Raw genomic sequence first — 24,664 nt, forward strand, 5'->3', positions numbered from 1 at the left:
CGATGGAAGACAACATTTTCTGTCGTTATCTTCCGTAGCGCCTGTCGAACGCAAACTATGTAAGCAAGTGTTGCTGGCCTCTGACAGGGTTCACAATTTGTACCAGTTTCACTGCAACCTATGAGGTATATATAACGCCTGGTGAACGCGACATGAAGCTGAATCATGTGCATCATACTTATTCGCTTTCTTTTGAACTTGTGAGAAGGGGGCGGTGCGAGGAACATGCCAAACTTCATTTGTAAGGTAAGTGTTAAAAATGAAACAAATGGCACCGCATCCCAGAATTTATTACTCTTTATTCAACATTCCATAACTGGTTTCATTATTGTTCTCGGAATTCCCTGCTTGTCAATTCCAGAATAAAGAATCATTGATTGGTTTTGTATGCGCCGCGTTCCGAGACACCCATTTGGCGTACGAGTCCTTCATTACCTTTCGCATATCTTGTTTGCATCTTCTAAATACATAGTCAAAGAAGTCATGCCAGACCTTTCTTATGATCTTCTTGTTGCCGTGAAACACTTTGAATTCGCGAAACGATGGCGACGAAGTTGTTTTCGCCATGTATTCCGTAACATATATCATGAATACTTCCAGACGCGTCTGCCCTGAAATATGGGATAGTCGCCACTTAATTACTTCGGTAACGCAACCAAGAGGCGAAAAATTCATGCGCAACAGAGTCTGCCAAGCTTCGTGTCACAGTTCATTTGCAAATAAATCTAGTGCATTAACCAATATTTTAACAAGTGATTGGGGTTTAGCGAAGTTATTGGGGTTTAGCCCTGTCACGCTGGACATCTTAATGTTATTAGATTCTAATGACATTCGATGCAACGAATAGTATTCGACCCGCGGTAGCGTTACACGGGAAAAATTAATATCATTCGATCATGATATCAGTGGCGATTATTCCAAAAAATATTGGTGAGAAAAATAGCACAATTTATGTAAAGAATGTCTGAAAAGTCAGTCTATTTATTTGAATATAAATATGGGGCATCGCTTCAGTTAAATAACAGGCATACATAATCTTTTATTCCAGGTTGCCTGGCCACTATAAGTCAAAACAGGCTTAGCCAGTTTAGTAGCCATAGTCGATAAATTGAAGACAAACAATATGACTGACATGACAGCGCTGAACGACAACGCTCAGTTGTAGTTGGTGAAGCGGTCGGTTTATGCGTGCTTTGCATTGCGAGCAAAGTGTACTAATCAGAGGAAGAGGCTCGATGGTCAAATAGATGTAGACGCTATTGAGACAACGAAAACACGTGCATACAGGCGCCCAATTGTTTACGGTATGACCGACTAGTAAAGCGATGGCTGCGAGACGCCACTGAGGTGGAGGCTAAAAACATTTTATTACGACGGATTCCTTAAGCTGCGCAAAATTAACTACCTCGTTACATGAATGCTTCTTAAATTGGGAACGCTCAATGTTACATTTTGCCTAGTCTCTGTGGAAGAGAGTATTGAGTTCGAGTTCGCTTCGAGTTCGAGATTCAACCGCGAGATTGTAGAATATTACTTTATGCAACCCATGCTCACGCGTCAGCCAGACTTCCATCTCTCTGCATGATAAAGAAACAAAGTTTTTGAATGGCAAGATAGGCTGTCACGCTTTCGCCGCCTATACATTGCACATGAACACATGATCCTTATCTCTGTGTATTTAACCACTTGTTTAAAAAAAATAAACCAGTTTCCAGTTTGTGCTCGTATCGTCTTGTTCCTTTTGTCCTTCGTCCGGGTTTCGCTGCCCACCCCTAAGTTTAGGTTGAATTACCAACTCGCCCAGTTTGCTGTGTTAATTCAGTAATTTACCTTTGTATAATACCAAAGAACCCATTCGTTTATGAGGCTTCTTAAATCGGAAAGAACGCAAAAAAAGAAAAGAACGAGACTGGTGCCGATCCGCTTTGGAGTTCCCGCACCACCTCGTCGTGACGTCATGCATTTTGGTGGCGTCTGGTCTGGCCCGGTTTGTTTTGAAGCGAAGCTTTCTCTTTCGACTTTTATTCGACTTTTCGACTGTTGCTACTGCTACTGTCGCTGTCTGGCACGCCGCGACGGGAGATGGTTCAGACCTTGCATATTTATTTATTTCAAAGTACTTTACAGGCCCCAAGGGGAGCATTGAGTAAGGGGGGCATCACTGAACATATGACAAGAGAAAACAGATATATGAGCGCTAAAAAATGTGAGAGTTAAAAATGTTTGTAATGATCACATGCTTCCAAAACAGTGTTAAAAAAACGCTAAATCAATACAAAGGGTTATTGGGAAAGGAATGAAAAGTACATTTCACCCTAACATAAAAGGCGATGTAACACTTGCGCAAAATAACGTACATAGCGCGAGTACATAAAGCAAACAAAATTGAAACCACAATAACAAGAAAAAGAAAGTCACGTATTATATGACATGACATATGTACAGATGAAGATATTTGTTATGATGAAGACTGTAGGTTCAGTAGTTGTCTAAATTTATCATTGCTCATTTCAGCGACAGTGCTATTAGGAAGCGAATTCCATAACCGAATCGCTCGTGGTAAAGCCGAGAAGTTAAATGCGTTAGTGTTGCCATAAATGCGAGTGAGACTTAAATCATTATAAAGTCGTCGTGATGTGCAAGACGCGCGTTCCAGTGGCAAGTTTGGTGGCTTGATTTGGTGAACATATCTATGGAGCAAGGACAGGAGTGCTATGTCACGTCGGCTACTTAGTGATTGAAGGGAAAGGTCGAGTTTTATTTGAGTAATGCTTGACTGGTAGCTGTAATTTCGGGAAATAAATCGACTAGCTCGGTTTTGGATAGCTTCTATCATGTGGATTAGGTATTCATGGTAGGGAGACCATATAGGGGACGCGAACTCGAGCTGAGGGCGTAAAAATGATACGAATGCTAATTTACGGATGTTAGACGGGCTATTACGCAAGTTGCGGCGAATATACCCAAGAGATTTGGAAGCGTTTGCGCATATGGTTGCAATGTGAAAGGCCCAGGAAAGGCTCGGGGTAAGATTTACGCCTAGATATTTATATGCTGATGCCTGAGATATTATATTTGAGTTCATATAATAGGAAAACCTATGAGTTGATGTTTTTCGCGTGAATGTCATTAGTTGGCATTTAGATGAGTTAAGTTTCATTTGCCAGTCTTCACACCATTTGGTAACGAGATGAAGGTCCTCTTGAAGAATGTGATGGTCATCAAGGCTGCGACTTGGTCGATATAATATACAATCATCGGCGAAAACACGCATGCAGGATGAGATGTTATTGGGCAGATCATTGATGTAAATAAGAAAAAGCAAGGGTCCTAGTACGCTACCCTGCGGTACACCGGAACTGACATATGCAAGGGGTGACGTAAAATTATTAACGACTGTAAATTGCTGACGATTTGTTAGGAAGTTACGAATCCAGGAGAGCGTTAAGCAGTCTAATTTGAGAACGGATAACTTGGAAATTAAACAGCAGTGAGCCACACGGTCGAAGGCTTTGGAGAAGTCGAGAAAAAAGCAATCTGTTTGAAGATTATGGTCCATGTTAAAATGCAAGTCTGTAGTGAATTCTAGTAACTGCGTCTCACATGACAAACCTTTCCTAAACCCATGTTGGTTAATAAAGAAAAAATTATTTGATTCCAAATGATGATATATGTGAGATGCAATGATATGTTCAAGCATTTTGCAGCAAATACTTGTCGATGATATTGGCCGATAGTTTTCTGGGGAATTCTTGCTACCATTTTTGTGGACTGGTATCACTTTTGCAATTTTCCAGTCTAAGGGAAGCTGGCCTGATGACAACGACTGGCGGAAAATATTGCATAAAAATTTGCTAGATAACGTGACTGTATTCTTTAAAATTTTTGAGTTAATATTATCGACACCCGAAGAAGTAGTCAACTTAAGGTTATTTATGAGACCTGTGATACCATCCTCCGTTATATCGATGGATTGCATGTACTGGTAATCTAGATCAGTGACTTCCGGCAGATTAGAATGGTCTTCTACTGTGAATATGGATGAAAAAAATTCATTAAAGACGACTGGGCATTCCTTGTCACTGATTGAAGCTTGATTCCCATCACTTAGTGAAATGTGATGTGAGCCACTATTGGGTGAAATCACCTGCCAGAATTTTCGGGGGTTGTTTTTAAGTCGTGAAGGTAGATCTTGAGAGAAGTATTTTTCTTTAGCCTCTTTTAAAGATGAACAGTAAACTTTCAAAAATGAGCTGTATTTATCCCATACCACGGGTGAGTTTGTACGCTTTGCAGTTGCGTATAGCCTTTTCTTCTTGTTTCTACATGGCAGGAGCACGCCATGGCTGTCGAGTTTCATGCCATACATGGCAGGAGCACGCCAGAGAGGAAAGGCGATGTGAGAAACTTCTTTGGATCTCTCCATCTCGTCGCATGTGCACAATTCCCTCAAAATCTTCCTGGGCGTCGCTACAGTACCTTCTTGACAGCTGTAACAATCTGTGACCCCCTGAAAAAGCATTGCAGAAACTGCAGCGCTTAACTTTCTGCTAACGTGCAACAGGCCAGAGGGGAGTTACGTAGGTATAATGGTAGAGAGGAGGTAGGGTGAGTTGGGCTGAGAATGGGGAGAACCGACGCAGCCATGAAATGAATGAATGACAGCCTCGCCATTCTTCGCTCGCAGTTCCCATTCACGGGGGGAGGAGGGGGGGAGAGGGAAAAGGCGACTTGCGAAGGCGAGGAAACGCTACTACTAGACACGACAGTGGTTGCCGATATTGGCTGTGGACAATAGAGAATGGTTGCGGACAATTGCATAAATTTAAGGTCAAGGCACGGTACTGTACGTTTCCGCTGTTTCTGAAAAATAAACACCGTGCAAATTTGTCAAGTGAACAATTGAAGCACAGCGTCCAGACGCAAAGCCGCATTAAAGCACCCTAGCCTCTAGGCCACAGCACGCACATGGTCGCACGTCAAACCAACACTTTTATGTGCCAGCCGCGGTAGCTCCGCGGCTGTGAGATTGCTCGAGGTCGTGAGATCGATCCCGACCGTGGTAGCCGCATTTCGATCCCGGCAAAAACAAAAACGCTTGTGTACTTAACATCTAGGTGCACGTTAAAGAACCCCAGGGGGTCAAAATCCGGAGTGTGGCAATACGGCGTGCCTCATAATCAGATTGTGGTTTTGGCGCGTACAGCCCCGTAAGTCAATTAAAGTTTAATGCTTCTGCCACGATGCAATATGCCGCGTGAGACAATTACAATGCTAACCTAATCGGAGGTTTTCAACAATGGCGCACAACAACGCCTCAAGCAAACACGTCTCCTGTATGTTCTGTGTACCACGCAAACAAACAACAGTGATGCACGCAGGGTAACGCTTAACACGAACTCACCACTCTCGTATTGGACTAAAAGCTCGAGAAATTAAACATTCGCCAGCAATATCGCCGCTAATTATTGTCACTCAAAGCAAACAGCACACAAAGCTTCGCTTACATCGATTCCCACAGTGCGAGGGATCCGCATAACTTTTTATTCGAAAATGTGGGCTACGTTGTACTCGAAATGAGCCAAAGGCGGGTACTTGGCAAGTTTCAAGGCTTTCTACAGAGCCACATCAGCGAGCTGCTAAATTCAAAGTCAGCGGTCGGCAACGGGCACATGAGAACAGGATCAAACGATCCAGTGAGGCACATTGAACCAGTGAGGCACATTGAACCAGTGTGAAACAGCTTTGGCGGACCTGAACAGCTGAGGATCCTTTAGCATATCGATGACCTAGCCTGGATAGGCGCTTCAGTCAGAATACGCTCGCAAACGCGTAACTTCCGTGCGTTATGTTTTATGAAGAGGGGCCTACAAAATAAAGTCAGTCGCCGCTGACAGCAACTATACCACAGACAGCTATAAGGAACCCAGCGCCCTAGAGGTGTTTATTCTTGCTTTCGCGAATATCTTAAGAAATATAAACCGCGTAAAGTTCAAGAAGTGCTTCAGCAAAACTAGAAGTTGTTGCTGGATGTACTTAATTCCTATAAACGACAGGAAGCACAAAATAAGAAAAACGAGCTTTGGAGTTTCCAAGAAAAATGAAACAAATAGCCATGCTCTTAAATACTTAAAAGAAACCTTTATCTGTGGCTCATTTACGATTTACATATTGAAATGCGTGCGAAACGCCGAAATGCTCTCATTACACCACAGTTAAACCAGTTTAAATGAAGGTCTTTTTTGTCATTTCAGAACAAAAAGACTTAATTTATCGACCGTCGGGAACTAGAGTTATATTGCACTTGAGACTACTTGAGTAATATGACAATCATGTGCATGTGTACGCTACCCTTTATTTATTTATTTATTTATTTATTTATTTATTTACTTATTTATTTATTTATTTATACTGTCAACCCTCCTAGAGGGTCTTAACAGAGAGGACAATACAATTAAATACACCAAATATGGACAATGTCAATGGACGTAAAGTAGCTTAACACTTGTTAATTCACAGTGAATAAGATGTTCACTTCAATGATGTTCAGCACACTTCTGACATTTATCAAAATACGTACAATGAACATCAAGTCGCACATATCACTTGGCACTTCAAAACTAAATTGAAAACTCCCGTAAATACGCCTCAGCAGCATTCTCAAAGTCGGTGACATCTTTTAGGCTAACAATAGCGTTTGGCAATTGGTTCCACATTTCTACCACATCCGGGAAAAATGTGTATCCATATGTATCACTGTTGATAAGGTATAGCTTTATGACGTAGTCATGGTTAGTTCGCGGGTTTCTTTTGCCTGGAGCGTGTAGATATTTGAGCTAATCAATCTTAAGTTGATCCTGCATTATTTGATAAAGCACCTTCAGCCTATATTTCTTTCTACGTACCTCGAGAAGTACCTCGAGCTTATTTCACAGTTCGTATTAGTGCGTGTCTACACGTTAAGCTTTATTTTCGTTTTGTTTACATTTGCTTTCTTTGAAAACTGATTGTGCTAGTGTATCTATGGTATGTGCGTGCGTGCTACATGCAAAAAGCGTAACATCAATTTCGAACTCTACCTTGGAACTCCGGGCGCTGGTGGGGTCTATAGTACCACTGATACTTGGGCTAGTTGGATGAAATGCATATCAGAGCGGCAGCCAAAACCACACACGCAACATAGTGAAGCAGGTTTCGCCTTGGTTCGTGGTCCTTCTCTGTGTTGAGGGTTCGTTTGCACTGCCGTTCTACCTAATACAGTCTACCTTCTCGTTCGCTTACTATAATTAATGAGGAACGAACAGAGAGGGCACGTGCCAATTTCCTCACGCGATATTCTCGCGTGATGCGTTTTTTTACATTTGAATTATGGGATGTCTGAGATGGTAATATGGCAGGTATCGTTGAAGTGCACTGCTCATGTATTGATCGAAGGCTTGATCAAGCTTAATAACGCGAACAGCGCATCATGAAGCATGCATAGTTTTAGGTTTTTGAGAATGTTTACCTGGAGAACCTTTGGCGTCCATGTAAACAGATATGTCGGCAGGATTTTTCCAGCCACCACTGTCGTACTGTTCGGCAACGACTTTCACTCGGAATGTCTCAGACACATTTCTCCCGTAGGACAGCATTGCGTTGTAAGTTGCAAATGAGTCGACAATTGGAAATATGCAAGACGCCATTTTGTAAGGTGAGCTCTCGATTTTGCAAGCAGTTCCAACAAATTTCTCCAACCTTGGCGTCTTAATACGAAGTCGTCCATCTGTTAGGTTGAATCTATACAGAGTACCGTTGACATCGAAAGGGTTACGGAGGGCGAAATAATGATCTGGCAAACTAAAAAGCAATTTAGGTGGAACCAGGTTCATGAAGTACTTCCTCAGCACGTCGTCTCTATACGAGGCATCTGAAAAGAAAAGAAAGTGAAGGTGGTCAGGATAAGATTGTGGTCGTTCTGCTTAAGTCATATTCGCGTCGCGCCATTCAGTGAGGATGTTAAAGAAGCCGAATGTGCCAGCCTAATGATCGCCGTGTCACCTTTAGCGTATATACAGCGTTGCCTATAATGTTCCTGGAGAAAACAAAAAAAAATCTTGCTTCGCGTAGTACTCAGGCGTAGATGGACACTATGGTAGGGAGGGAGAAAGAGAAGTGGAAAGACCAGCTGACCACGCCGTAACTCTCTAGCATGCGGCTGACGCCTGAACATCGGGCAGAAAAGTGGGAAAAGAGGAAGAAGGACGAAAGGATGACAGAAACAAAAAGGAGGTGAGCGCTCAGAGCTGATAACTCTGTTGGCATAGGCTGCTCCGCGAACGTTATGCGTACTCAGTGAAAATGCTGAAAGCGATAATGGCCGTTGCACCCGCCATTTCGCGTGTGCGAATCCCACTACCTAGAGTACATTTAGCATGACTTCAATACCTGGCAGAACTGGGGACAGGACACGCAAAACGTGTGACGAACATATACATTATTCTGCACATGTTGTCTGCTCGGAGGGGTACCATCAAGGAACGTACTCTCCGAGAAAAAAAACTGCACATGCTTAGGTTTACCTTGGCCCCAAAGAACACTCATCTACCCTGCGTGCCTTTACTTTTTCTGAACCTGCGCGTCCAGTCCTTCAGGTTCATGTGCGTGTGTATGTTGCAGGAAACTAGCGAGCGCTGTGCGTTATATAATAGGAATACAGGCAAAATAGATTATGATTATTGTTTGGGGACAAAACAGGACCTAAAGGTTGTAAAAACGCTTTGCTGTGTGTACGCTTAGTCTTTTTAGAGCACAGCACTTAGGCGCCCATTCCTGCGGCGAGCGTCGGCGTTGTCCCTCGTAACCGAACGAACGAACACAGCGAAGGATCAAACCGAACGCGGAGAGCAGCGGGAGATGAGAGACTGCGATAGCGAAGAGAGCGCGGGGAGGAAAGCGGAGGAAGAGGGTGCGGCGGAACCATGAGGCGGAAAGCGGAAGTGGAGGGTATGGCGAAAGGCGTGAGAAAAGCGTAGTGCCGCGCAGAACGCACTTTGCGGCGACGATGGCTACGAGATGGCGCCAGAGTAACGCGCGTCGTCTGTACGGAAACAAAGCGCTGCATGAGCGGAGGCCTGTCTGCGGCGACTGCTGTGAATCGCGCCCAGGCGTTGCCCACGCGCCTCCTCTTGCAGGCTCCCGATTGGCGAGGTAGTCACGCCACACATCGCTCTGTTTCGCCACACATCGCTCTGGACACGAGACAGAGGGTCCGCGCCAGCCAGTATATCGCGAAATAAAAACACGTATACAGATGCGCTCAAATTTCGCATTGAAGAGTAATTAAGTTATGGGGTTTTTACGTGCCAAAATTACGATCTCATTATGAGGCGCGCCGTAGTGTGGGACTCCGGATATTTGGATCACCAGGGGTTCTTTTATGTGCACCTAAATCTAAGTACGCGGGTGCTTTCGCATTTCGCACCCATCGAAATGCGGCCGCCGTGGCCGGCATTCGATCCCGTGACCTGGTGCTTATCAGCCCAACACCATGCAGAGCCACTAAGCAACTGCGGCGGGTCAAATTTCGTATTAGGGAGTATCGTTATCGTCGCTGACTTTTTTTAATGCTATACACTTCTTCAAGATATGTCATACGTAGCAAACGTGCAATTATGCGGCATCGATTAGGCTACTAAAGAGGCAGCAGAGATTACTCTCATGAAAAATGCACAACGTTTAATGAACATAATCTCGATAATTACACTTTAAATGCATAGCTTCCGCCGCATTGAAAGGGTGCCAAAGCTGTTTTTACCTTCGGAGACCGTGCATGCTCGCAGAACACAGGACAAAGCAACACAGTCAGTTTTCCGGACAGCATTGAAAATTTCAGTTTATAGCAATAAATTTGACCGATTGAAGGCGCCATTACGGTATACACAGTTGCGCCAGAAATTTCACCCGATTCTCGTTAAGTGTCCACACGGATGCCAAGGTACCCACTGTAGGCAACCGTGTCCAACCTGAAGCACTGCTACGGCCGCCGCTGTTCGTCGTTCTGAGCCAGCCTGTCACCCTTACGCATGTTTCTTGTCAGTACCTGCTTAAAATAATCTCGGCATTTCAGCTCAAAATAAAGGAATTATTATATTTCTCGCTCTCAGTTTCATGCTTAAACCGACTGTTAGAGTAAACGAAGCGTTTTCATCCCCTCGCCCTCACTCACCGTCTTGTCATATATGACAGAGAAAGACTGAACCCCTTCACGTTCAGGAAGGTCCGTGGATTGGCCTTCGCTGGCAGCTCTGCAGCATTAATTAACCACCTGTGTTCAAAAATCTCAGTCCGCTTTCCCCCTCCCCTCCCCTCCCCATCTCTCCCTACTCTGCTCCGTTTTGGGAAAACGCATTGTTACATTGCGCCGTCCCCTAGTCAGGCACAATTTTTTTCTTATTCGTACGTGGATGTGCTTCTTGAAAGGAATTTCTAGATAAGCTTCGTTTTGGAAAGGATAGGGCCAAGTAGGGCCAAGTTGTTAGATGGACACAACGTTATTTTTTTTGGGTAGGTGCAGAAATATTATTTGACTTGGTTGCCTTACCTGCTAAAGTGCTTATGAGAACCCAGGCATAGACGCATACACCTGGAAATCACAAGTGGTTCAGGGTTACTGCAATGTAGCCGTCAGATTTTTAGTGCACATGAAAATTCTTGCAAGCGCTAAAATGAGCAATTCCGTGAACTTACGTTACGACGAAGCCAGCTAAGGCGTATTTTCGGATACGAGGAACAGTGTTTGAACAATCGGAGGGGTTCCCATAGGCCCCACGAAAACCAATGTTCGCTTAACCCGAACCACTTATTCAGTTAAGCCAAAATTACGTCGCCGCCGCTCAAGTCTGCTATTCATTTCTGTGAGAGTACCTTAACGGCAGACCCTTATGTTTATATAAGAAGCAAACAGTATTTCTGTTGACACAAACAGCTTCACCAGCGTCGAGAGTGATCTGGAAAGCTGCAGCACTGGTGCCACGAACCGTGATGCGAAAGTCCTCGAGGTGCCATTGCAGGCTGATAATTATTGATGCCTTTTAATCAGCAAGATGAGAACAATGAACAAATTTTTGGCACTATATTAAATGTAAGCTTTTACGACAACGTAAACGCTATCGAAGTACCTTTCTGATATTGTTTTAACGGAAATATACCGTATTCTTCACTACAGAAACAAGTTTTGAACGTACGGGAGAAGTCGCCATTGGCTGTGGCACTGCGAAGTTATTTTTAGTGACTATGTCCAAATGTTTAACTTCTCCCATGACGCGCTGAAAATGAGAACATGCATGGTGGCCTCTCGACTGAGATTGCAACGGCTTCCCGGTGAAGCTCTCACTAAGCTTAAGTGGGAGAATGCTTACTTTAGCCCATTCATGGCGAAGTCGTGAATTCAACGCGCCTCTTAATTTCTTCGAGTAAGTGAGCGAGTTGGCAAAATTGACATGTTACATTTTTATCCGAAACTCTGGCTCGCCTCTGGAACGTGCGTGAAAAGTATCTCTCCTATAGCGTTGCGCACACGCTTCCGTATGAGGATTGACAGTGCTATGAACAACCGCTGCGGCCCGCATAAAATGAAAGCTACATTGAACAAGGCATCCCTTCTGGACACCCAGCACGGCTCCCGAGAGAGTGCTTCTTCAGTGAGCTCCTCGCATGTTAGAACATGCATGTTAGAACATGCAAAACGTCCAGTTTCTTCCTCCTCTCCCTTTAGCTGCCTGCAGCTTCCTTCAAAATATATGACACCCCGAAGTGGCATTTTGAACCTGCCCAATGGCTGTATGCTGTCTTGTCAGGATCTCTTGGATGACTAAATGGGGCCTAATATGTATTGTTATAAATGTAGTGATATGCTATGGTTTGATATGTTCACACTCTGTGGAACAATTGGTACATTTCAATCACGGGCATTTTCAGTGTGAAAGGGGGAGGGGGTAAGAAGGCATGCGATACGACAATCAGAAACTATGGGATCGACTCTAGAAATTGTAGAGTTCACGGGAAGCAATCACTTGTGAATAATTAACATTTTCTTTCGCATGCGAGATAAACCTTAGTTGACCTGGAAAAGCCTTAACAAGCAAGCACGAAGGGAAGTAGATCTCATACTATATGCCAAAACTCGGATTGCGCAAGTTGTAAATGATATAGGTTGTGTAAGGTGAAGTTGCTACATGTCTTATGGGGTCCCTCAGGCAGCGAATAGCCTGTGAGGGACTGCTTTAGAAGAACGTCAGGCTCACACGCCAGGCTGACACTCGCTCGCGCCAAGCGCACCGACCAATGTCATCGTCGTTCTCACGGCGGCTCGTCTCCTGAGCATCGCTCGATGATATCGTAATTTAGCCCCCCCCCCCCCGGCGGCAAAAGCACCGTCACGTTGCTGTTAAGTATCCAAGGTGCATGGAGAGTTGTAGGGCTTGAGTCGGGCAACGTGGACAATGTCACTGGTTGTCACAGCGGAGGACGCAGTGGGCGTGGCTAGAACGATTTCATAGGCGACATCGGTCACTTTGCGGAGCACGCGATACGGGCCTGTGTAACAGGAAAGCAGTTTTTCACAGAGGCCGACTTTACGCCATGGCGACTAAAGTAACACGAGGGCGCCGGGCACAAAATGGACATCACGGTGACGGAGGTCGTAGCGTTGTTTCTGCTTGTCTTGAGACACTTGTAGACGAGCGCGCGCAAGTTGGCGAGCATGGTCAGCATGGGCGATTGCATCACGGGCATAATCGCTAGTTGGAGCTGTGGCGGACGGAAGCACAGTGTCCAGTGGTAGCGTCGGTTCGCGGCCATACAAGACGTAAAACGGGGAGAAGCCAGCAGTTTCGAGACGGGAAGAGTTGTATGCAAAGGTGATGTAAGGTAGAGTCAGGTCCCAGTTATGGTGGTCGTCTGAAACGTATTTGGATAGCATGTCTGTAAGTGTGCGGTTCAAACGCTCAGTGAGGCTGTTCGTTTGGGGATGATAGGAGGTGGTAAATTCATGCTGTATTGAGCAGGCACGCATGATGTCGTCAATGACTTTGGCCAAAAACGTACGGTCGTGGTCTGTAAGCAATTGACGCTGAGCACCATGCATCAAAATAATATCATGTAGGAGGAAGTCCGCAACATCAGTAGCGCGCAACTGGTCGGAAGAGCGCGGGTTACGGCGTAGCGGGTCGCGTAGTCCGCCGCGACTGCAACCCACTTGTTTCCTGATGCGGATTCCGGAAATGGGCCGAAAAGGTCCAAGCCCACACGATGGAAGGGCTAGGCAGGGATGTTGAGCGGCTGCAGGTAACCAGCGGGGAGCTGAGAAGGCTTCTTGCGTCGTTGGCAAAGTTCACAAGCGGCGACGTAACGTCGTACGGAACGGGCAAGGCCCGGCCAGAAAAAACGGCGACGTACACGGTCATAGGTTCGAGATACGCCGAGGTGTCCAGCCGTTGGTGCGTCGTGAAGCTCTTCTAGAACGTTTGAGCGGAGGTGTTTAGGTATGACAAGTAGGAACTCAGAGCCGTGCGGATGAAGGTTACGACGGTACAGAGTACCGTCGCGGAGGACGCAGAGGCGTAGAGCAGCATCGGCCTTAGAGTGTTCAAAACGGTCGACGAGCGCTCTGATGTAGGCGTCACGGCGTTGCTGGTCGGCGAAATGAAGCAGCTGAGATACAGAGAATACGCAAGGAGCACTGGCAATATTGGAGGAGTCAGAGTCGTCAACAGGGTAACGCGCAAACTGTCAGCGTCTTGGTGCAGGCGGCCAAACTTGTACACCACGGAATATAAAAATTCTTGTAGCCTCAAAGCCTATCGACAGAGCCGGCCTGTAGGATCTTTTAGCGATCAGAGCCAGCAGAGAGCATGATGGTCAGTGACTACGGAAAAAGGGCGACCATAAAGGTAAGGACGGAACTTCGCAACCGCCCAGGCAACAGCAAGGCATTCTCGTTCCGTAATGGAATAGTTGCGCTCCGATGGTGCTAGGAGGCGGCTTGCATAAGCAATAACGCGATCCTGGCCACGCTGACGCTGGGCTAAGACGGCACCTACGTCATGACCGCTGGCATTTCTACGCAATTCTGTAGGGGCATCAGGGTCGAAGTAGGCGAGATTGGGTGCTGAGGTTAGAAGAGTGACGAGACGAGAGAAGGCGGCATCTTCTGCAGTACCCCACGAGAATTGTATGCCTTTCTTCAAAAGATTATTTAGGGGCCTAGCAATTGTCGCAAAATCTGGAACAAAATTACGAAAGTACGAGCACAGCCCTACAAAACTTTGAACGTCTGCGGCTGTCTTCGGAACCGGATACTCTCGGACAGCGCGAGTTTTGTAGGGATCAGGCTGTACTCCGGAAGCGTCAACGAGATGGCCCAGAAGAGTAATTTGTCGGTGGCCAAAACGACATTTGGACGAGTTAAGTGGCAGCTTCGCCTTTCGAAATACATCAAGTATAGTTGTTAGACGCACGAGGTGAGTGTCGAACATTGGCGAGAAGACGATGACGTCGTCAAGGTAGCAGAGGCATGTGGACCACTTGAAACCTTGAAGCAAGGAGTCCATCATACGCTCGAAGGTGGCAGGGGCGTCGCATAATCCAAACGGCATTACTTTAAATTGGTATGGGCCATCAGGTGTGATGAACGCGGTTTTTTCTCTGTCCATATCGTCAACAGCAATCTGCCAGTATCCCGAACGAAGATCAATAGACGAGAAATAGCTGGAACCACGCAGGAAGTCAAGGGCGTTGTCTATGCGTGGGAGCGGGTAGACGTCCTTCTTAGTTATGTTGAGATGACGGTAGTCTACACAGAAGCGCCACGTGCCGTCCTTCTTAACCAACAGCACAGGTGACGCCCAGGGACTCGATGAAGGCTCAATGATGTTTTTATCTAGCATTTTGTTGACTTCATTTTGAATTACTCGGCGTTCCGACGCAGAAACTTAATACGGTCGTCGGTGAAGAGGCGCAGCATCGCCAGTAAGAATCCGATGCTTGACCGCGAACATCTGGCCTAAAGGGCGATCTTCGAAGTCGAAAATATCGCGGTAGGACGATAATACTCCGCAAAAGTCTTCAGCCTGCGTAGAGGACAGGTCCATCGCAACCATTTTCTTTATGTTGGAATCAGCGCCCGAGGCTGGCGCGAGGGGCATGCTAAGCTCGCGAGAACCATCTCGCGATAACGCTGCCACGTATTGGTCGCTGAGACAATCAATGGTGGCAAGGCAAATACCTTGCGGTAGAATTTGCTTTGCCAAACCAAAGATACAGATAGGCATGCGAGTGCGGTTCGGAGCAACATTAAGTATACTGAGAGGCACGGTGACGTCATACTGTATTGGAATGTCGGGCAGATGAGTGACGAGGTACTCGCCATCAGGAACTGGTGGGAAAAACAACAGTTCAATGTAGGCTATGGACTTTGGCGGCGGGTGAAGAAAGCCGGTGGGGCGTAAGCGGCAGTGGGGTGCGTCAGAAGGTTCTGCGAGCATCGGCAACTCTAGGCGAAGGATACTGGAAGAGCAGTCAATAAGAGCAGAATGTGCGGAGAGAAAATCGAGGCCGAGAATGAGGTCGTGGGGGCAATGAGCAATTACGGTGGAGAGGACATGAGTGTGGCGGCCGGCGATGCCGACACGTGCCGTACAAATGCCGATGATAGACACAGTACCGCCATCCGCTACGCGGACAACGCGTACCGACGCTGGGGTGAGGAGCTTATTCAGTCGTCGTCGGAAGGCAGCACTCATAATAGGAAGATGTGCTCCTGTATCGATGAGTGCCGTGACAGGATAGCCGTCAACGTCAGCGTCAAGAAGGTTTCGGTTAGTAGGTAACGTGAGCAGAGGATTTGAGGGCAGGGTCGACAACGCAGCTTCACCTCCAGAAGCTGCAGTGCCTAGTTTTCTGGCTGGGTCCGGGAGGCGATAGGCGGCGAAGAGAAGCGGTGGGGTTGGGGCGAACGAGACTGATGGCGTCGAGGTGAGGGCGAGCGGCTGTAGCGAAGGTTCAGAGCAGGGGCATCAGCGGCAGTGGGTTCATGGCGGGTGGCATAGGGAAGAGAAGGTCCAAAGGTGCGATAATAAGTGGCGGCGTAAGTCCGAGGAAATGGTGGCCATCGGTTGTGGCAGTGACGGGCAACGTGGCCGATGCGACAGCCGTGGAAGCAGATCGGCCTGTCATCAGGGGTACGCCATTCGGAAGGGTTGCGGCGAGATGTGGCAGAAAAAGACTGCCGGGAACGAGGAGGGCCGCTAGAGAACTGGGGAGCGCTGGGTCGAGACGTGGAACACACGGTGTTCAGACCCATGCTTTCAAATTCCCGTCTCACGACGGCCTGAATCATCCCAATGGTGGTTGCTGGCGGATCGGGAGGCGTCGTGGAGAAAGCTGGCGAACAGGCTGCCTAGAGTTCGCGGCGAACAGTACGGCTGACGTCGTCGCAGGTGGTGGTCTGACGTAGTCGACCCTTACATGTCGACGTAGCAGCAGTGTTGGGTAGTCGCGCAATGTGGTGTGAGATACGGCGGCTCTTAGTTTGTTCAAGGCGACGGCATTTTTTTATAATGGCGTCGATAGGCGAGACGTTGCCGAAAACAAGCAAATTGAAAGCGTCGTCGGCGATGCCTTTTAGCACATGTGCCACTTTACCTCCTTCGAACATATCGTCAGCTTAGCGGCATAGAGCCAAGACGTCGAGGATGTAGGAAACGTACGGCTCTGTAGATGACTGAACACGAGACTCAAGAGCCTTTCCCGCGGCAGCCTTGCGCCCAATGGGGTCGCTGAACAGTTCCCGTAGCTTTTCAACTGTCCCAACTTGTTATCTCGTCACCATGCGTTTGGTGCCACACGCGTGGGGTGCCGCCTAGATAAAAGATGACATTGGCGAGCATAATCGTTGGGTCCCACCTGTTATTAGCACTGGCGTCTGGCGTGTTCATAGAGCTTTATCCAGTCGTCGACATCCTGTCCCTCCAGGCCAGAGAACACACCTGGGTCACGATTGGGGCCACCGTGACGATTGGAGCAGTTGGACAAGCCGAAGCCGTTGCAGAGCGGATTCGTCACCGGGAGGCATGGTGACAAGCTCGGTGTGCCGACCACTTCGGAGTTCCGTGGTGAGGACGGGGATCGTTGACCTCCACCAGAATGTTGCGTGTGGAAAGACACAGACGAAAGAGGCTATTTACACGCTATTTAGACTGGAGCCAGGCAGCCAGGGAAGTGACTGCCAGCCAGGATGCGTCGCGTCGAGCTCCCGAAATTTGTTCAAATTAAGTGTGATTTTTGCGGAACCAGTGCCATCGTACCGCGGCATCACGTTTATGAAGATATATGCTTCACTTCAAGACCATTTTCGACCCTGTGAGTTTACTTGGTGCACTACCACGAGGACTTCTATGCCCGAGGCGTGCGCTACGTCGGCTAACCCTAACGCCATACCCGCCGACGAGCTCGCAGCTTGGACGGACGCCAGGGCTCCCGCTGGCACAGAGATATCTACGTAAGTCTTGCCAACGGCACTGCGATGAATTACGAAGTGATCGGCTGAGAAATCGACCCCTCGGAGGGGTCCGTCAGGAACGTGTGGTGCGACATCGCCCCACGAAGAACGACCAAGCCTAAGCCTAGCCTCAACGTGGCTGCCAACGTGGCAGCCTACGGTGCCAGAGAGAAAGCACCCAAGCCCTTGTCGGCCCGTAAAGAAATCAAGGCAAGTAAAATGGATTTACTCCCACAAAACGAGACCAAAGTAGTAATTCGCATCCGCGGCGGACTGAACATCGCCGAAACCGGACACGTAGCAATTGTGCAGGCCATTCACGAAGCAGCCGGACTCGAACCGATGCAGTGCGACGGGGACACGATTTGCCCCGACCATAAACAGAACATCATGGTCGTGAGTTCCCCGCTACCCGAGAACGTCAACGGGTATTTGAAAATTCAGAGCGTCACCATCGCCGGGCATACGTACGAGGCCTTCTCCTACCAGACTGCACCGGACGACACGTGCAAGGGAGTCATTCGCAACATTCCGCTCCACCACACGCAAGAAACCATAACCAGGTCCGTCGTCAACCAGAGAAACCCCCTCGCACTGGCGGCGAAGCGCATTAAGGAAACCGGGACGGTGATCGTGGTCTTCGAAGTATACAAGGCTCCCAACCATGTGATGTACGGAAGTGCATGGGTAGAGTGCTCTCTCTACAGGAAGCAGATCACCATATGTTAGGCTTGTGGCAAACTAGGGCTGACGTATGCCCCACACCGGAGAAGCAGACTTGCAGGGACTGCGGTATTCCAGACCCCGGAGGAGATCACGCTTGTGAAGAAGTCTCTTGCGCGCTGTGCGGCGAGAAACACCCCACGGCCAACAAGAAATGCAAGAGCAGATACCAGGTCCCGTACGTGGTACGCAAGCGAAGAATCGAGAACAAGTAGGCAGCCATTGCGTCCAAGAAACTTCGAGAAAAAGCGACGAGTCTTTTAAGGCAAAACGGCACAGGTGCGGCGCAGCAGCCAGACGGACAGCGCGAGCCCAGAGGACGTTCCAGATTCAGAGGGAGTTCGGGATCCCGATCGGCCAGCAGAGGTCGCAGGAGCCGCTCCCGCACACCGGGGAGCCGGGGCCGCTCCACATCGGGTGTGCGTTTCGCACCCGCGGCCGGAGCCAACAGCTGGGCCCAGCGAGTCAAGGCGACAACGGGATTCCAGGCCTCCGCCACGACAGGGACGCTGCCCGCTCAATGCGGGCCACTGAGGGACCAGTCTCAGGTGAGCTTGCAAGCGCGGCAAGAGAATAATGTGCACAAAGACATCTTAGGGAGAATCAAAGCACTCGAGTACGAGAACGCTCAACTCAGGCGCACAATGACAGAACTGGCTAACGAAAACAGATTGCTTAAAACGCAAATCGGCACACCAAATGCACAGACACAGGACACGCACATGGACACTTCACCCAGTCCGAATCCCTCAAGCGTAGCGTAATCAGAAACGGCTAGTCAAACCCCTACCGCGGGCACACCAGCCACCAAGAAACGCAAGGCCAAGACCACGAAATGCGACACGCCTGCCAAGGACATAGACGGTAAATTGGACAAGATCTCTAGTACCCTAGGTCAATCGAGTCACTAAAGAAGGGGCACGACAGACTAGTAGAGGCGGTCGACGGCCTAAGAAGCAGGGTAGAAGTGATGGAGAAGGGCTTCGGCGCCAGGATTGAGGTTCTCGAGAGAACCGTCTTTACTCACTCCATGGCACCGGTCAACTCACACGCCTCACCCATGGTCAGAAGGAACACTGCAACAAGCGATGTCATCACACCCAAAATGGCGGTAAAGTCCGCAACCAAAGTAGAAAGCAGAAATAGAGAAGTTAAATAAGCGAGGACCATCCGAAAGGCGCCAAGCGCAAACGAGCATTCAAGGCAAGCTTATAATCTGGCAATGGAATTGTCGCGGGTTCCGCAACAAGAAATCGGTCCTGCAACAACACATCAGACACACTACAGACAAGCAGGACATCATACTCATTCAAGAGACCAACACCGACACACCCACACTTCCGGGATATGAAACAATTGCCGTTCCACCCACAAAAGCCTGCAGCGGCGTAGCGACGTTTACCAGTAATAGACTCGCGTGGGCCGAAATTGACAGAAGTAATCCGGACAGCAAATGCGAGCACCTGTTCATCGAAGTCTTTCCCAAAGGCAAAAAGGCCAAGAGCATACTAGCACTCAACATGTACAGCAGCCCGAACCACAGAACGCAAAGTTTCAGAAGACTGTTGAAGAAGGCCAGGGACAAACCCGGGGACAACCCGCTGATTATTGCCGGAGATTTGAACGCCCCAAACGTAGAACGAGGCTACGGCGTCACCAGCGTCAAAGGCAGAAATCTTGCCACCGATGAGGAAGAGATGGGGCTCAACCTGATCACGTCCGCGCTCTACCCCACCAGTATGGGCAACTCGGTCTCGAGGGACACCACCCCAAACCTCACGTTCGTCCTCAACACCGAGGGTGCCACCTGGCATAATACCGGCGACGAGCTCGGCAGCGACCATTACATTGTGGAAACGTCAATAGCAATCGCATTGAAACCACTACGAAAATGGAGATACACGGATTGGGATGCGTTTAGACAGGTAAGAAAGGAACGTACCGACAAGCCCGCTACACTAGAACAATGGACGCAAGAACTCATGGAGGACGCCCGCAACGCGACCAAAGAAATAGAAACAGATATCCAGACAGTCGGGATGGACGCTAAGCTCGCTCACATGTTGGAAGTTAAAAGATCCATATTGTAGAGATGGCGTACCCAGAGACTCAATAGAAGGCTTAGGAAAAAGGTCGCACTACTGAAGAAGGACATTGAGCACCACTGTGTGGTACTCTCCAGCCAACAATGAGACGAAGTATGCGCAAGGGCCGACGGCAACATGACATCGTGAAAAACCTGGAACCTGCTCAAACACCTTCTTAACAAAGGTCAAGCCAGGAGCCCTCAGACCAAGGCGGCTGACAAGATAGCGAAACGCGAACTGAAAAACTCCAACGAGCAGGAATTTATGGCAAGACTTGCCGAGAGATATATGACACTCTCGAGCATCCACGAAAATGAGGCCGAGGTACCTGATTCCCCGTACACGGGCGCGGACAACTCCAATCTCGACGAACCCTTCACCCTGGAAGAAATCAGGACCATCCTTGAAAACCTGAATGGCACATCGGGTCCAGGTCCGGACGGTATTAGTAACAAGGCTCTTCGTAACTTGGATGAAGACTCCGTCCGGTTCCTAGCGGAACGAATCAATCAGGTCTGGGCTTCCGGTACGGTCCCGCCGGAATGGAAGAACGCCACCACGGTTCTCATCCCAAAGCTCAACAAGCCCTCGGGCATCGAGAACCTCAGACCCATATCACTCACGTCGTGCGTGGGTAAGGCTGCGGAACACGCCGTTCAGAACAGTCTCCAGATTCCTTGAAAACAAGGGATTGTTACCACACACCCTCATCGGATTTAGACCCGGTCTATCAACTCAAGACACGATGATTTTAATCAAGCACCAAATCATTGATGACCCCATTAGAAACGCCAAAACCATTCTCGGGTTGGATCTCGAAAAAGCCATTCGATAACCTCTCTCACCAATACATTGTGGACACCATTTCCGACCTCAACCTCGGAGCTAGATTCCACGCGTACGTCAAGTCATTCTTAAATAACAGGACGGCTACGCTCCGATTTGCCGACCTCTCCACGGAGACACTCTCGCTGGGGAACAGGGGCACCCCCCAAGGCTCGGTCATCACCCCTATGCTTTTCAGCCTTACCATGGCGGGACTTGCTGAGAAACTCGGACAGATCCACGGGCTCGAGCACATCATATACGCAGATGATATCACCATGTGGGTCTCCAAAGGAACCCCGGGCATGGTGCAGGACATCTTGCCAGAAGCAGTGAATACCGTAGAAGAATTTCTAATTCCCACAGGACTCAGATGCTCGCCTACCAAGTCGGAGCTACTCGTACGCAGACCCACGCAGAAGGGCCGCAGGCCATACTCGTCAGACTTCGATTATAATCAAGAAATTACCGTACGAACCAATTCGGGACACGCCATACCGTGCGTCGACAAAATCAGAGTTCTGGGTATGGTCGTAGAGACTAAAGACGTCAATGCCTCTACGGTTCAGAAGCTCATTACCAAGACCAACTACGCTATCGGGCTCATCAGAAGAATTGCAAGTAGACACAGGAGCCTCAAGGAACATAATCTCATCAAAATCATACACGCGATCGTCACTTGTCACTTCGCATACGCTGCGGCAATACTCAATTGGTCACGATCCGAAAGAGACAGACTTAATGCCCAAATCAGAAAGGTCACCAAGCAAGTCCTCGGCATTCCGACCAGCCCCAGCAACGAGAAGCTGGAGCAGCTGGGCATGCACAACACCCTGGAAGAAATTGCCGAAGCCCAGCAGCGCGCCCAGCTTGCTAGGCTTTTGACGACGCCTCGGGGGCGCACCATCCTAGAGAAGCTAGGATTTGCTCAAGAAAACATAGAAAAAGACTTTGCGGACCTCCCACGGGACATCCGTGCCAAGATCACTGCACGACCTGTGCCTAGAAACGTACACCCCGAAAACAACAAGGGCAGACGACAAGCGAGAGGCCGATTCCTCCTTAACCAAGCCTGCATACGCGGCTGCATACGCGGGAAACGAAGCTTTCGCAGTTGCGGTTGTGGACGTCCGCGGGTCCACAAGACATGCAGCCACGGTAAACGCAAGGAAGCCTGAACAGGCCGAAAAGGTTGCGATCGCTGTTGCGCTCACCGACGACAATCTTTGCCATATCTACAGCGACTTCATAGCCGCTATCAGAGCTTTCCAAAAGGGCACGGTCTGCGCACAGGTTCTCGGAATTGTTACAAAGAAATAGGTTAAGAAACACGTCATATACTGGTTCCCGGCACACTTAGGACCAAAGATCAGCGACGTCCCCAACCTTAACGAGGCGGCACACGAGGCTGCGCGCGCGCTTACAGACCGCGCTGCTTCACTCGACCACTCGGAGAACAAGGGCGCCCCCAATACATACTGTCACGTGGTCGTGACGTCAAAGAACACAGTAGCAATACTGTGAAAGGCAAAACTAGCTTTTATTGGGCGAACCTGTGCCCACGAAACAGGCTACACTTAAAGCACAACGAGAGCGGCGAACACAGTCGGCGATCGTCGAAAATCTGATCAGCGGGTCAAGCTCGTCGGCTTTTATACAGCAGTCGTCGAATGTTCCAGACTAATCGCTGGGACCTGCTTGTCCTCCACAAAGTTCTACAGCATTCGCATCACGCGATGAAATCAGATGCGACAAGGTTCGGCGACAAGAGACCGCGGATAGAAGCATCGATAACATTCCAGATACATGCAGGCGTGTCCTGCGCTGTGCGATAGTATTTGTTAAGCGGTGAAACATGGTCACCCGGGAAAGATCAACATGTACACGTGTCAATACAATGAAATCACTAAACACTACTACCTACAACGTAGAGAGTATAGCATGCCACACCGCACGCTCACTCGAGCTCAAGCGGTTACACTCAGAATGCTACAAACAGACACATATGCCGCGCAAAACAGACTACACCATTATATGCCTGAGCTCTATGACAAGTCTTATTGCACCAATTGCAATAGATCCCTTAACGTAAATTATTTACTCTGGCCGTGCTCGCAAGCTCACATAAACTACGAACAGGACAAGCGCAAATTTGAAGATGCCATCCGGAGCGAAGAACTCGCTCCCCAACTCTGGGCCGTCCAGCAGGTCCACGACGCCGTCAGGAAACTCAACCTCCTGGTTCCGTCGTGGGAGACGCCCACTCTATGAGAGCCCAAAGCTCTCATGGCCTGCAGGACCTCGAATAAAGTTGATTTCCTTCCTTCCAGGCAGCCAGGCTGACACTCGCTCGCGCCAAGCGCACCGACCAACTTCATCGTCTTTCTCGCGGCGGCTCGCCTCTTGAGAATCGCTCGATGATATCGTAATAATATGAAGCCGAAACTTGGAACATAAGAAAGAACCCGCAAAAGTTGGGAGCTCTACAACAGAAAATGCGATGGAAAATTATATGCTTAACTTTGAGGCAGGAAGACGGTCGTGTGTATTCAAAAGTAAACTGGGGGTAGCCAGCATCCAAGTTCAGATGAAGAGGCAAAATGTAGTTTGGCATGCCACAATATGCGCAGAGCGAATAACCACTAATCTATTGAGAGTTACCAAGGGAAACTGAAGTGCAATGAAAGACAGCAGAGAGCAAGTGGGTGAGATAAAATTACGAAATTTCCAGGTGCATTGTGGAGATAGTTGACGCAGGACAGTGGTTATTGGATATATTGGTAAAAGGCCATCGTTCTACAGTGGGCATAACACAGGCTGAGTAGTGGTTCTGGTTAATGGAAGATAACCAGATGGTCACTGAGGTTGTGCGTTACGCTTAACTTGTAGAATGGCCTACTTACTACTTCGATGTAGCAAGAACATGTCGTGGTAAGTGTTGTTTTTCTGCACAATTTAGAACCAGTGAAATCCTCGTTTTCACCTGAAGAAACTTACACACACGTATATGTACGCGAATGGCCAGGAGGCATGTAAATGTTATAAAAAGGTATTTGTTTATTTTTGGTAACCTTTATAGGGGATGAAAATATCACTGAATAGCAAGAAATGTCAACGTTCTGCAAAGCACCAAATGCATTGTTTTATAAGCCAGCAGATCGCGACTCTGTAAGACTTCGCAGAAGGCTGAGGGCCAGCTTTTTCATGCATAAGCGATGCTAGGAAGCAACTTGCATGAGAATCCGGAAGTTCCTGCTTATTATGGCCCTTTATTTTTACCTTTACTGCGGAGATGTTTCGTTAGAAATGTTCGGAGAAGGCCATCAGTAAGAATTATCTCTGTACAACTGAAAAATGCACCAAGAAACAATTATTTTCTTTAATTTCTATGTTCGATTCTGAAGTGTATTCAAGTCTACGAATTAACAAGATGCAGTGAATATAGAAAAAATTAGGCGTATTTCTTAAATTGAAATTTAGATATACTATA

General features: G+C 48.2%; 1 protein-coding gene across 1 annotated transcript; it reads right to left on the minus strand.

Annotated features, from left to right (window-relative positions):
• Nucleotides 1-280: 280 nt before the first annotated feature.
• On the minus strand, nucleotides 281-24,190 carry LOC142584314 (uncharacterized). Its single transcript, XM_075694460.1, has 4 exons — nucleotides 24,078-24,190; nucleotides 10,583-10,624; nucleotides 7,508-7,909; nucleotides 281-611 (listed from the first exon to the last, which is right to left on the minus strand). The coding sequence occupies exons 1-4, from the start codon at nucleotides 24,097-24,099 to the stop codon at nucleotides 352-354; spliced, it is 726 nt and encodes a 241-aa protein (XP_075550575.1). The 5' UTR covers nucleotides 24,100-24,190; the 3' UTR covers nucleotides 281-351.
• Nucleotides 24,191-24,664: the final 474 nt, after the last annotated feature.

Source organism: Dermacentor variabilis, chromosome 6 (assembly GCF_050947875.1).
Source record: "Dermacentor variabilis isolate Ectoservices chromosome 6, ASM5094787v1, whole genome shotgun sequence".
Lineage (NCBI taxonomy): Eukaryota > Metazoa > Arthropoda > Arachnida > Ixodida > Ixodidae > Dermacentor > Dermacentor variabilis.

Bases quoted from the DNA above. Each gene is read 5' to 3' on its own strand.
- LOC142584314 (XM_075694460.1), bottom strand. From the start codon at position 24,099: ATGTTCTTGCTACATCGAAGTA. The intron at 10,625-24,077 runs GTAAGTAGGCCA...TGTGATTTCCAG, and splicing joins GTTCTTGCTACATCGAAGTA to GTGTATGCGTCTATGCCTGG. The intron at 7,910-10,582 runs GTAAGGCAACCA...TTTTCTTTTCAG, and splicing joins TCTCATAAGCACTTTAGCAG to ATGCCTCGTATAGAGACGAC.